General features: G+C 39.2%; 1 protein-coding gene across 2 annotated transcripts; it reads right to left on the reverse strand.

Annotated features, from left to right (window-relative positions):
* Positions 1-1,072: 1,072 nt before the first annotated feature.
* On the reverse strand, positions 1,073-10,359 carry abhd17aa (abhydrolase domain containing 17A, depalmitoylase a). Of its 2 annotated transcripts, none has more exons than XM_083524745.1 (5): positions 10,154-10,359; positions 6,251-6,657; positions 5,578-5,772; positions 4,430-4,609; positions 1,073-3,080 (listed from the first exon to the last, which is right to left on the reverse strand). In XM_083524745.1, the coding sequence occupies exons 2-5, from the start codon at positions 6,619-6,621 to the stop codon at positions 2,855-2,857; spliced, it is 972 nt and encodes a 323-aa protein (XP_083380871.1). In that variant the 5' UTR covers positions 6,622-6,657; positions 10,154-10,359; the 3' UTR covers positions 1,073-2,854. The 2 variants fall into 2 exon arrangements, with proteins under 2 accessions (XP_083380871.1, XP_083380872.1); XM_083524746.1 differs by lacking the exon at positions 10,154-10,359 and adding an exon at positions 9,874-9,956.
* Positions 10,360-13,987: the final 3,628 nt, after the last annotated feature.

Consider the following 13,987-nt stretch of genomic DNA (forward strand, 5'->3'; position numbering starts at 1 on the left):
GGTCATGTTTGTTTTGCTGTGGTTACATGGTGGTTACGTGTTGGTGGGTTCTTCACCGGAAAGCATGTATGAGTCTGGAGTGTCCAATACTGCATCTTGTGTATATGATCGGAATTTTTGGTCCAAAAGAGAAGTTAAGGTAATTTATTTTGTTTATAGCTGAGCCCTATTACATTTGCTCTTTTTAATTTTTTTTTTTTAGATGTAGGAATTGAGGTCCCCTGGTGGTCTAGTGGTTAGGATGCGGCGCTCTCACTGCTGCGGCCCGAGTTCGATCCCAGGTCAGGGAACCAACCCCAGCCACTCTTAGTGCCGGTCCCAAGCCCGGATAAATGGGGAGGGTTGTGTAAGGAAGGGCATCCAGCGTAAAAACGTGCCAAATCAAACATGCGGCGGATCCGCCGTGGCGACCCCTAATGAAAGAAGATGAAAGAAAGTTTTTAGATGTAGAAATTTATTATTGTCTTAACGTTTGATTTGGGGATTTTACAGTCTGCGATTCCCATTTTGAGAACTAAAAGTTGAGTCCCCTTTAAATAGGATGCTGGAAATTATGAGATGTTCAGTCTTTAGGGGTTTGGGTGTTTGAAAGGAAGATTTGGAGACTGTCCAGATTAGAAAATGCCATCAGGATCTAGGAACAGAGCAAGAGCTTTCCTTGAGCTTCGTCCAGGAATACAGATACCACATCGCTTGTTTCCAAACATTACTGCTGCACACACGATGCTGCTCCGTCTAGATCAGTCTGTATACAGGTTTATGGAGTGGGAAGCGTAGTCTTGTACCTGTATCTCGTTTAGATTGAATTGCAGTCTCAAATAATAAAGATTATGCAAATCTTAACCGAACCAACATTTTTAACATTAACATGACATATTACCAACATTCAATTTGGTAATACAACATTTTTCTATTCATTTATTATTGTGTTTAGTTTATTAACTTTAATGCATTCAAACAAGGCCATTAAAATAAATCTGTGTTTTTACTACAATCAAACTTAAATCCAGAGCTTTAACGTTATCGACACGTTTAAATGAACCAGATTTGCGTCAATTAAAATGACTTGGAACGTAGTCATCATCACTTTTATTAATTAGTTACATTACAGCACATACATTCTTCAGCTAAGAAAAGGATACACAAAGGGAAAGAAAAATTTATTTTACCAACGGAAACATGATATACACATGGTTGCAGCTGGAAAAAAGAATAATACATTAATTCTTTTAAATATGAGGACTTCTAAAATTTTTCGGGAAACATCTGCATCATATAGTTTAGGTTTATTTTGGCGTGTCGAGGGTGCGAGCGTTTACGGTGCGAGACTGCAGCGTACACATGCGTAATTATGGTGTTATTGCGTTTTCGAGATGAAAAGTTATTTATTCAGAATTGAAATCGATTTTGTACAATTGGACGATCTTACTGAAAGGGAGATTTTGATCTTAATAAAGTGGCTTTAGATCGATGACAAATGATCTTAGGGATACGGTGAAATTATCCTCTTTTCACGACAACCAAATAGCAATAAAACTATTGCCCGGTCTCTTAAGAAAGGCTCTGGGTTCGACACAAACTAGAGCATTAGAGCAAAAAAAACTTACTCTTAGAAAAATAGATTTGCAAGTTCTTCATTATGATTTTAATATGCATTATGTATAGCTAATCTGTGAGAAATAATAAAATGTCGAACAGATTACAAAAAAAAGAAGTCTGCAATAAGAAATACCAAAAAGAAGAAAGGATATCTTACAAACGAGCTATTTTGTTTTATTTATTTATGTACGAAAACGTCTCGGAATCTCTTAAGCTTTACAGACACTGCCGCTTGGAGAAAGAGGAAGGAGCGTAACAAAGTCAGAGAGATCGGAAAATAGAGAGAGAGGAACGAAGTGCAGAAGAAAACAGGTAAATTAAAAAGGTGAGGCACCGATATGATGTATGAACAGCTAATGTGTAGTGTCACAGTGAGACAGAGTGAGAGAGTGTGAATGTGTGAAACAGTGTCTAAGGGAAATCGCTACAAGACTTCAAGAGCTCAAAAAAAAAAAAAAAAACGAATGAGAAAGGGAAGAACGTCGACAGAATATGATGGATAGAGAACACAAACTACTGGTTACTCGTAATCTTAGTGTCGTGCTTAAAAAACGCTACAATCATGAGAAGGTTAATTGCGCTTAAGGGGAAAAAAAAGATGAGAGTCGGGGTGTTAAAAAATAAAAAAATAACCATACATCTTTGCCTTATTCACAGTAACCCTAGTTATATTGCTTGCTGCCTAAATGTATCGCTCAGTTCATGTCCTGTTAAACACACACACACACACACCACACGAGATTCTGCTGGTTGGCATTAAACTGAACAAGGGATAAAAGAGGTGCTTGAGTTCAAAAAGCGTTTTGAAGAGTCAGTAATAAATCAATACATACACGCCTGACCCATATAATGGTCTCCACAAGGTCAGACAAAACACCCAATCTGTCCAGCAGAGAGCAGACATACAGGAAAGAGCAGAAATCATGAAATCCTTTAGCCCAAAATATTAAACCGAACAGGAACTAATCTATGAAATTGCACTTATGGCAGTCTCCTTGTAGATGCCTTGAGCAAAAAGAAATTATAATATAATCATAATACAATAATATGAAGAAATAATGACAATACAGTTTATGGTGTTTTTTTTTTTTTTTCGCCCTGCTAAACTGGACCCACGAGGTCCTGCTTCGAAGATGTTCAACCGTCCAGGTGTTAATGTTTACCAGCCTACAGAGTAGAAAAAAATTTAAAGCAGGCCCTCAAGTTGGCACTGGAGTGTTCGTTTCACCTGGACTGAGCGTTAAACAGAGGCTTTTCAGGCATACTGGGCGGTCAGTTCCTGGCTGATGAATCGGCGCAGGCGCTCCAGATACTGGCTGTAGAGCTCGATGTCGTTGTGGCCGGCCCCTTCCACCCACAGCGGCTCCACGGCTTTGGGGCAGCGCTCGAACAGGGCAAGGCCGTGCGAGAAATCAATCACCTCGTCCTCGGTTCCGTGGATAATCAGCACTGGAGACGTGATCTTTGACACCTTCTCGATGCTGAAAAAGAGGTGGGGGTGATGCGTAATAACACTGATTTACGATAGGAGTCCGTTTCTCTGAGATTTACGTCTGCTCTGTGTGCTCACGCTTACTCAGAGAGAAAACTCTGATTGGCTATTCAGTTAACCGAATGATTATTAACGACAGCAAATGATGGAGTGAATAGAGGGAACTCAAACACCAGTCATTCTTGCCGCCTGTTTTCGCAACTTAGCAGACAGTTTTCTCTCTTTCGGTAAACTCGTTTGGATGCCGAATACAGACTACTGCCACCTGCTGGTATTTGAAAGTAATGTTTACTAACGCAAGTGCACAACGTACACGGGCGGTTTTGTATAAGGCTGCAACTACTAATCGGTCAAGTCGAAAATAATCGTAGTAGAAGTTGCAGCCCTACACCAAACCACGCATGTACGTCCTGTGCTTGCATTAGATAACATGAATTAATAAATGCATTGGCATCGGCCGATTGTGCTGCAAATTAGGCAGATTTATCAGCCAGCCAATCAATTGGTCGACCCCTACCTTTAACATGCTTAATACAGCCGTAAACAGTTGTACAACAGTCATTATTCATAATCTTAATCTCAGGTAATGCATTAAAAGGTCATTTTCGAGTTCCTCCTCCTCTCGTCTCATCAGTCTAGACCTACATATGAATTTCGCTTCTTTGTGCTGTGTCCATTATGAAAAGCACAAGTGTCACTTTTCTCCATAATCATTTCTTACCAAAACAAAGTCGGCTCACATTATTATTATGATTTGTATGATTACACATAATGGGATCTAGGAGGGGGAAAAATAATAAGAAAAATTGAGTGGGCAATAATTCTGTGGGTGGAACTGCCTGGTTGAGAAGAAAGAGGACAGAAGAACATGGCCACATTCAATCGAGCTGCCAGGCAGGATCTCGTAACTCAAATAAGCGCTCTTTACAACAACGAAGAGTGAAAATCATTTTGGCCAGCACAACACAAACACACAAAAAAACGAGGTGGTTGGGCTGCAGGAGAATACCGCATCAGATTACACTGTAAGCCTTATAATAATAATACAGGGCTATAATGAGCACAGACTCACCCAAAATTGTGCAGTTCAAGATTAGGGGTTTTGGTATAATCTTCAATCACAGGTACTTTGATTATACTGTTATCATATACCTGTGATTTGAACAATAGTACACTGTCATGATCTACAAGCAACAAAGCCAACCAAATTGTCCTGATATCAGGGGTTGTGTATTTATTGCCTCTACCTAGTCTTTTATTTAAAAAAAGAAAAAAAAAACTAATTATGAGTATTGTGTTCTCTGATTTCTTTCTTTGAGAGGGAGTGGAAGCACCTACTTTGGAAAGGCGTCAAAGCAGTAGGTCTTCTTGGTGTCGGGAAAGGCCACTCTCATACCCGAGGTGAGAGGGGAGTGAAGGACCACAGCAGCACACTCGTACCGCGATGCCAGGTCCACCGTGGGCACCGTGCCAATACTCTGACCATAAAGGATGATGTTCTCTGGACTGATCCCATACCTAGAGATAAATTGAAGGCAAAAACAAACTCTTTTACTGTGACATTTTTGTGTCAAACATCTATTTTACAAAACGTTTTGCCTAAATTCTAGACCTGATGAAATCGTGTAGGACATTAGGCAGAGTTAAGGAAAAAAAACCATCTGGCCCGATTAGAACAAACAGATCGGGATTTGGTTTTTAAAGGTGCTTCAAGTGCAAAAAAAGTAAGCCTACAGATTACTAAACAAAAATCTCCCCTTCACAACAGATGGTGCACATTTTTACAATGATATAAATTTCATTCATTCATTAATAATTCACTAATTTGATCATAAACTACATGGACTTGTGATGAAACATCTGTGAGCCAAGATTTAGTGATGTACTGAATTTAATCAGCCTGGCCGGGGTATTATATGAGCGAAGCCAGAAGACCAGATAACATTCAAACACAAACACGTTACATAACATGTGAACGAGTTGTTAGTATGGAAACGATAAGACATTCTTATGATTCTTATGATAAGAATTAGAGCAGGTACTACAGTCCGGCTGTAATACGTTCGCTTTGACCAGCCCTGAGGTTAAACCTATTAAACAACATTGCATTAATTAAGCCACGGAACCATGTGTGTTAAATGTTTAAAAATATCTCTGTGGCTTAATTTTATTTATTTTCCTCTATGGACATGCAAACTTTTGCAATTAACTACACACCATTTTGCATGATCTGTGTAGGACCTCTATGGTTACTTGATATCTCGTGTCACATGCTGCGTAAGGTTTATCAGATGTTTGGCTGTCCTCTAGACACTGTTCGAGAGGAGGACACTCGACTCCATTCTATAAATTTCCACGATCATGGTTTAAGTATCAGCACTTCACGTAATTTGGAGCAATTCGGAGGTCAAGTCTGAGCACAGATGGTTGGAAGCGGTAAAATAGCACATAAGCAGACCTTCGCAACGTAGATGCTTTTTGCTCACCTGGTGCGCAGCGCGTGCCAGGCCGCGTCTACGTCAGCGTAGAGGTTCTTCTCGGACGGCTTCCCCGTGCTGGCTCCGTAACCCGAGTAGTCGTAGGAGAAGATGTTGCAGTTGATGCGTGTGCCCAGGCCAATGTAGAAGCTACTCATCTGACCGAGATCCACAGCATTACCGTGGGAGAACAGCACCGTGTACCTGCGGAGATCAACATGGGTAATCGTTACAGACACCCAACCCTATTAATCCTTTAACAAATAATATATAATTACAAAACAGGCTTCTAATGCTATAAAATCTATCAGAGAAATCTACATGGCTTTGTTCTGATACTAAATAAAAATAAGTTGATGAAGCTCAAATTGAATAATTGCTCTTAATAGACAATTATAATAAGTGATAAATGATCATAGTTAAAAAAGTAATACAAAATAAAAATATTACAATGATGATTGCATTATTACGCAAGCCTACAATTAAATGAATAGCAGCTCATTTGTTCAGGAAAAACACCCACACACACACATTTGAGAGAAAAAAAAAAAAAATTGTGCCAGGGATGTGTTTATTTATGTTAAAGAAAGCCTATGCTAGTAATCACAGAAAGCCTTGATAAATAAAGGAAACCATTTGTATATGTTAAACGTATTAATATTAACAAATGTAGAGTTTCTACCTGGCTGTGGGGGCACAGCGGATGTACATGCATCCCACTTTGTTTCCACGACTAGAGCGAGTCAGGAAGACTTCTGTCCTGTCCAGCTCTCTTTGGGAGTACTGGAACTCAGCTCGCTCTGACAGATGGAGCTTCCACCTGCCCTCTCCACCCCTGTCTCCTGCTCCTCCTCCGGCCCCTGCTCTCCGACCCAGCCGAGAGCGCAGGCCTGAGGTGGTCTGGTTTGAAGTTATGTTCGGGGGCGAGTCCAGTTCAGGCAGTAAAGTGTACGTGGGCTCTGGGGGTAGGAAGGCCAGTTTCGCTGCAATCCGACTCGGGCAAGGAGGGCAACAGAAAAGACCACACAGCTCGCTGACCGACAATCCATTCATCTTTCCAGCACCGAGTTACAAAAAAGCTGGAAGAACCTGAGAACGAGACATTAAACACATCCGATACCGTTGGGTAAAATTCTGATGAACAGGCAAAACAAGATTTATATGAAAAAGACTCAAAAATTTGCAATGTCTCATTGAATTTATGACTATTACAGGGAATATTTAATATCAATTCAGTATTAATTGCGTGTCATGTTCATGTATCAATTTTGTGTCTTAGCAACCATATCTTGATTTAGTTATATGATTAGAGCCTTTATCTATTGCACAAGGGAAATGCAACCAGGTGTTTGGGCTCCACATCCTGGTAATTAGCAGAATATAAAGCAGATTTGTTAGTCACATTTGTTAGTCATTAGTTGTCACAGATATGTGTAATGATCTAATCTACCAAATGAGATCAGGTGGTTGCCTCATACCTACGGGTGCGGATACTTGTGCAAAGGGTCTATTTCGAAATAAGTGAATATAATTGTTAATTTGCAGTTTTCCCCTCTGATAACCTGCGCATTGTCTGGTCTCAAGACATTGGTACCGACATCAATGAGGCGACATGAAAAGCGGTCTTGAAAAGGGTTAACTGCTCTTTTCTCTGTGCACGTCACAGGATTACACAGTGCAAGGTGATAGATAGAGTCCACTGGTCTGAACGTATTAACTCCTCTATTGACCCTGAGTGGGACAAGTGTTCTGGTCCTGACCGGTTTTCTTTCTGGAGGCAAATTATTGCCTCTTTACAAGCTATTACCTCTGTCAAAATTTCACCTTGCCCAATTACTGGATTATTTGGGGTTCTCCCACCTGGCCACTCTTTGCCTTCTTATTTCTCAGACTTTGTAGCCTTCTTTAACCTTTTGGCTAGGCGTTTTAATTCTTCAATACTGGAAGAGCCCTCATCCTCCATTGCACTCCTGCTGGATGAGAGATGTTGACTTTTTAAAACTCGAATAAAAATTAGGCACCCTCTTCACCGATCTACCACTATTTTGGTCAAAACTCTGACAGCCTCTTTGTGGGCATGGCCCGAACTCTCCAGCTTCACCGTGTTCTCTGAGATTGAGTCCCTCCTTACCCATTTTCTATTTTAGGTTTGGATACTATTTTTCTATCGCTTGGTCAACACACTGTACAATTGTATTTGCTAAGTAGGATTGCACTAATGGTTGTGTTTATTTTTTTGGATAAGACCGGGATTAGAGATGAAAAAAACAACAACAAATGTTGGTGTTCATTGTTGCATATTGAAGTGAGTTTCTGTTGTTGGTGTATAAATAAAACAACAAAAAGATGAATATGAAGAGCCCAAAAAAATTTCAACTTCATTAAAGGCTGTGGGCCCAAAAGTAAATGTTGCCTTATACCAAAGTGGATTGTATTAAAATTAAAGCCGCTATGGTTTCCCTTATTTATGATTTTATAATATTTAGAAATAAGTCAACTGAAAACATTACTCTGTAAACTGCTTAATTTGATTTGAAATCTTCAAATTAAATGAAACTTACAGTACAATAAAAAACAAAACGCTATGAAACATTGGGATAAATAAATAAATCTATAATTCTGGAAATAATCCCATTTATAGCACAACAGAGTTCAATGATCAATAAGCTGATATACCATATGCTTATAGCATCAGTGACCTAATGACATAAAACTAGTCCTCATTTTCCAAAAGTTTATTTTTCCAGATTGGGCTGCAGCTGAATTACTGATAATGCTTACAAATATAACAAAAAAGGGTTATGATAATATGTTAAATCGTTATCAATGACATTTTTCCCTTTTGCTTCCTTTTCTCATATATGGCATAGTGGGCCAAAGCAAGCGTCACCACAGGCCCTAGATTGGGCATCTGTGCACTAGAGCAACATCTGGATTCCTTACCAGAAGTATCGAAAATGTGCGTTCAACATTTGAAAAAGCCCACGAAGTCCCGCCCCTCCCAAAAAATCTACCCTGATAGACTACAGGGTCTAAAAAATTAACTGACATGAAGCACATCCAATCAGAAACAACCATTTCAGACAAATCATATGACTGTCTCACCAAATTACTACATTCTTGCTGGAGTGACAGCAAGATTTCTGTCAATTTCCGTTTTTTTAGTCATGTTCTGGAAATCTAACCCAGCTATTAGGTTGCACCAGCCAGCACACTCTTAGTGATGGTCCTGAAACGGATAAATGGGGAAGGTTGCGTTAGGGAGAGCATCCAGCGTAAAACGTGCCAAATCGAATATGCGGATCACGAATCAATTCGTTGGAAGTGACGAGGATGGACAGGATTAGAAACGAGTTTATTAGAAGGACAGCACATGTAGGACATGAGAGAGAAGGGAGAGAAGGTGAGGGAGGCGAGATTGAGATGGTTTGGACATGTGCAGAGGAGGGACATGGGGTATATCAGTAGGAGAATGCTGAGGATGGAGTCACCAGGAAGGAGGAAAAGAGGAAGACAAAGGAGAAGGTTTATGGATGTGGTGAGGGAAGACATGCAGGTAGTTGATTTGAAAGAGGCAGATGTAGACGACAGAGGTGTATGGAGACTGATGATCAGCTGTAGCGACCCCTAATGGCAGAAGCCGAAAGAAGGAGAAGTAGTAGTTGTGGATGTCTTCCTGGTTATTTGCACAAGTAAAAAAAATAGTTAAACGTTGTATATTAAATAAACCTTCATTAATATTAATAACATTAGTTAGACCAATTAAGGTCTTTATTATAAGAATTACACGCTGATTTTCCACCAATTAGTACTGGCAGTTTGTGGTGTCAGTATACCGCCATTATTCACATAGACGAGTTATAGAGTTTAAAACGACAGTAATACATTGAAATGAGGAATAAATAATTCGGAATAACATTTCTCCGAGTTCACATTTTTAAACGGAAATCTGAATCATTGCATAGCAAACCCCCCCCCCCCCCCCCCCTATTTCTGAAGGGGTGCCATTAATTCTGGATGTATCCGGAATATGTTTCTTTTGCTTTGGTCTTTTTATACGTTTTAAAACTCTTTAAGCTTGTATTAAACTGAATTATAAATAACTCAATGCTAGTGTTACAGTTTATACTTATAAGAAGACAGCAGAATGACAAGCTAGCTCACATCCCAAGCTTCCTGTCTCCCAGCGGCACCGTGTAACCCATTTCCCCCCCGATTAATTATTCGATACAGATCGGCAAACAAATGTATTAGAAACCATGTTTGATTCATTGGTGATTATTTAATCAGTCTTAAACGTGTTACCTCGTTTTCTATCTATTTCACCATTTAAATGCATAACGTTTCCAAAGGCTGCTAGCTACCTATCAGCCCAAGATACAGGCTGTATCCCGAATTGCTGGACACTTCCTGTTCATGTGCACTACACAGGGTGTGTCGGGATGGCGGCTACGCGGTAAAGTAGTGCACTCTAGAACCTTTAGATATCCATTTGCGAGGCAACCACAAGGAAAACTAGGCTAGTTCGGTATCGGTTCCGATGAAGATATCCATCTTAAAAAAAAAAAAAAAAAAAAAAACTTACCCAAAGCTAGCAGAATCTCTAAAAGATGTTAATGCATATTAATCTATACATCTCAAGCCACTGAACACGCTTCCCAGGCTTTTCCCCGTGTAACTAAAATCATCGTAGGGATTAATGGCAGCGAGGCTTCCGGTTTGTGGAGCTGTTTTGCTAACCGTACAGACAAGCTGCACATAGCATGGGATTTCATGGGAACGGGGTTTGCGCCTCGCCTTTCCTCCAAAATAAGAGCTGTGAACCATTTTGTATGCAATTGCTGACGAAAAAACCCTCCTGTCATATTCTTATTCCTTTTTTCAACAAAGCTATGGTCAACAAAGAATTTTAATTTGATTACTTTCATATTCTTGTTCATTAAGTGAAAACCCCCCCATTCAAGTCAGTCAAGAAGACATCTTTATTTGCCATTGTGTTGCTTGAAACCGTTATTAAATGCTCCCCTTGATTGAGTATTAAGGTTTAAAAAGGATTGACAATCTATAATTTTTATAATCTGAATCCTTAGTATTACTCTGCAGTTGCATTCATTCCATTCTATATCATCTCATTGCTGTGCTGTTGACCATGAATCAAATCATAATACATTATTTTATATGTTAAAATCATTTAAAATTAGGTGTCTTAAGGCAAACCAAGGTGAAAGCACAATAATTCTCAAGCTAATGCATGCCTAAATCACAGCTGAGCAACATTTTTCCAGTACCTATGTGCTGAGATACCTTCACCAAACCAAAGCATGCTCAGACTAGAACACCAAAACGCAAACGCATGAAGGGGAGTTTTCTGACAGGCAAGTAGAGACACAGCCTGAGGCAACCACAGAGACCAAGTATGAGGCATGGGGTGTCTTCCTCAAATGTGAAATGTTTAGATGAGTTTTGGACTTTGCTGTTCTTAACGCTATACTCTTCTGGACGGAGATCTCATACATGATACCCGATAAAGCAGCTATCAGTTTGTGTGTCACAGCTCTTAATGCTCCTAATACCAGTGGGACCAATTTGGATTCATTTTCCACATCTGTTCCAGCTGTTCGTTCCACCCCTGGTACTGCTGTCTTCCACCTCTTGTCAACCACCACTTTGTCTGTTTGGTTAGCCGGCAACTGCTTCTCAGTCTGGTGCTTGATGTCCCAAAGGAGTTCCCCCTTAGCTTTACTAATCCCAACCACATCCTGCTGTTTGTCTTGTAGCCCACTGATATTCAGAGCATTAAGTTTTGTGATACCCACACTTATAGATTTGCTCCAGATTTCCATGTCAAAGGTCTCTGTCTAGGGGAGTTTAGTTCAAAGAATAGCTAAGATTCTGTGTACAATCATTATCTAAACTACCAAGCTTGAGCAAGACACCCATCCCTCAAACCTGGTCTCTGTGGGGGCCTCAGGCTTGGGAGTTTAGATGAGGGTTGTACACAGTATCTTAGCTGTTCTGAACGCTATACTATTCAGAAGGCCTCAGTCTTGGAACTTGGAGAAGCAGCACTATTGGTTTGGGTGTCACACCCCTCAATGCTTCTAATACTATTGGGACCAATTTGAACTTCATCTTCCACATCTGTTCCAGTCGTTCTTTCCGCTCCTTATGCTGCCATCTTTGGCTTCTTGTCAACAACCACTATGTCTGGTTGTTAAGCCAGCAGCTGCTTCTCAGTCTGGCACATGAAGTCCCAAAGGAGTTCCCCCTTAACTTTAGTGATCCCAACCACTTTCTGGTGTTTTTTACTGTTGGGAGTTGGGGACTTCTAACCCACACTTGATTGCCACAGAATATTTTACCCACTTTAACAGTCAGTTGGTTACCCTGCAACCAGATGGTGCAGTGGTAGTGTTAAAGTTGAAATTACAGTCAGGATAAGCTTCCAGTAACAATCCCCACACTTCCTCTAATGCTACACAAGCTTACCTCAGAACAGAAAAATATAGAACATGTTGGCATTGCAAATCAAAACATTTTTTTCACATTTTCATTAATATTAAACACTTTAAACTGGATGACATAGTACCAGACACTGTTGAAGCTTTAGGATGTAATATTTTGTAGTGGCACACTCACTTAAAATACCATTCTTAGCTTCTTGTATGGGAACAATATGTAACATGGGCCCTTGTCCTCTCTCAACGGCTGAGTGGCATGTAAAATAGCAAAACGCCAAAATTAATTTTTTTAACGGTTCATGCAAACCTGTCTGTTTTGTGCTATTTGCGGATCCTATAACATTGTATTTGTGAATCATTGAATGGTGTCTGGTATAATTGTATACCGTCTACATAATCAGAACAGCATAACAAGAAACAAACTATCCTGCTAGGCTAAAATATATTGCCTGTGCATATGTCTTTTAGGTTGAAGCGGGAAGGCTTATCTCCTTTTAATATGTACCAGAAATTTAGAGGTCAGCTTTAGGCTTTGCTACATTCAGGTGCAATGATGTCACATGTATCAGAGAGCTTGGACTGTCAATTGCTGTGATTTCAGTATTTCCACAAATATTCACAGCAGAACAAGAAGATCATGATTAAACGTATATAACCCTAACCATAGCGTATGTCCATGCAGGTTTAATCCAGGTCCTTTGTTTTTCTTCCTTAGAAAAGATTCTAAATTCTGTATTATAGATTGTCCTTACATGTGAATGCATGCAATGGATTAGCATTTCAGACCGGGTGGATTTCTGCATTACACCCAGTGTTCCTCAGATCATCACGAGGCTCCAAATCGTCCACCACTACAACCAGGATATGATTACAATATTGTAAGCTGATCAAAGCAAGCAGTAGAAAAGTCATGTTAACAATTTAACTACTAGTTTTTCTTTGAAGATAAAGCTCACTGAGACTCTGGATAAAGAAAGTAAAATTTAATGAAAATATAATATTGCACTTCAGTTCTGAATGTCTATTTTGTGGCCTGGTTTGTAGTTTTCTGCAGTTTCTCACACAAACAAGAAATGAAGGGAAGCAATATGGTCATGTCAAGAGTGATTTTTCTTTTTAAGCTTTTACCCATAAAAAGGGAGGATATTCGTCTAAGCTAAAGAGACAAAATTAAAGACACTAAAGCTAGAAAAAAAATACAAATGTTGGTCACTTAAGATTTAAATAGCATGTCATAAAGAACAGTAAAAAAATATAAATATTGAACAGGAGTACTGGTCATTTGCAATGATCACATTATTATAATAGAGCAGAATGGTTTTATTGTCTCTGCACAAAATCATTACATCATTCATAACCAGTGGTGGACAGTAACAAAGTCAATGTAATTTGTTACTGTACTTAAGAAGCTTTTCCGTGTATCTGTACTTTACTCATGTATTACCGTTTGAGGAGAATTAATATTATTAATTATCATAATAAAATAATAATGATTATAATAAAAAACCCAACAACAACAATAATAATAATGATTAATTAATGTATAATACTGCTATTTGTATCTATTAATTTGTTCATTTATGAATAAAAAGAACAGAAGCAGATACAATTTTTTTTTACATGTATTAGAAATTACTCAGAAAATTTTCAGTTTAATTTTTCAATTTTTAATTTTTATCGTTTTTTTCAACATCCACTATTTATTTATTTATTTTTATTAAACCTGAGCCCAGTGAAGCCATTTCTCACACTTCGTGCCGCTCAGCATCCACACGCACAGCGCATATATTTCTCTGCGCGTGGATAATAACAGCCCATGCGCAGCCTGCGCTGTAATGATGTTCATAACTAACCTACAGCTCCCCTATTTTGAGAGCCCGGGGCCTTCCACATGACTGCTGGTATTTCGTTATGAAATGTGGAAGAGTTTTTTTTTTTATCATTACATTGCGCATGAT

This window comes from Silurus aristotelis (assembly GCF_946808225.1).
Source record: "Silurus aristotelis genome assembly, chromosome: 22".
Taxonomy (NCBI): domain Eukaryota; kingdom Metazoa; phylum Chordata; class Actinopteri; order Siluriformes; family Siluridae; genus Silurus; species Silurus aristotelis.

What these genes read in the sequence shown, in the direction of transcription:
- abhd17aa (XM_083524745.1), bottom strand. Translation starts at nt 6,621, where the DNA reads ATGAATGGATTGTCGGTCAGCGAGCTGTGTGGTCTTTTCTGTTGCCCT. An exon ending in CGCTGTGCCCCCACAGCCAG is followed by an intron (nt 5,773 to 6,250) that starts GTAGAAACTCTA and finishes TGATCTCCGCAG; the next exon opens with GTACACGGTGCTGTTCTCCC. An exon ending in TGCTTTGACGCCTTTCCAAA is followed by an intron (nt 3,081 to 4,429) that starts GTAGGTGCTTCC and finishes CCTCTTTTTCAG; the next exon opens with CATCGAGAAGGTGTCAAAGA.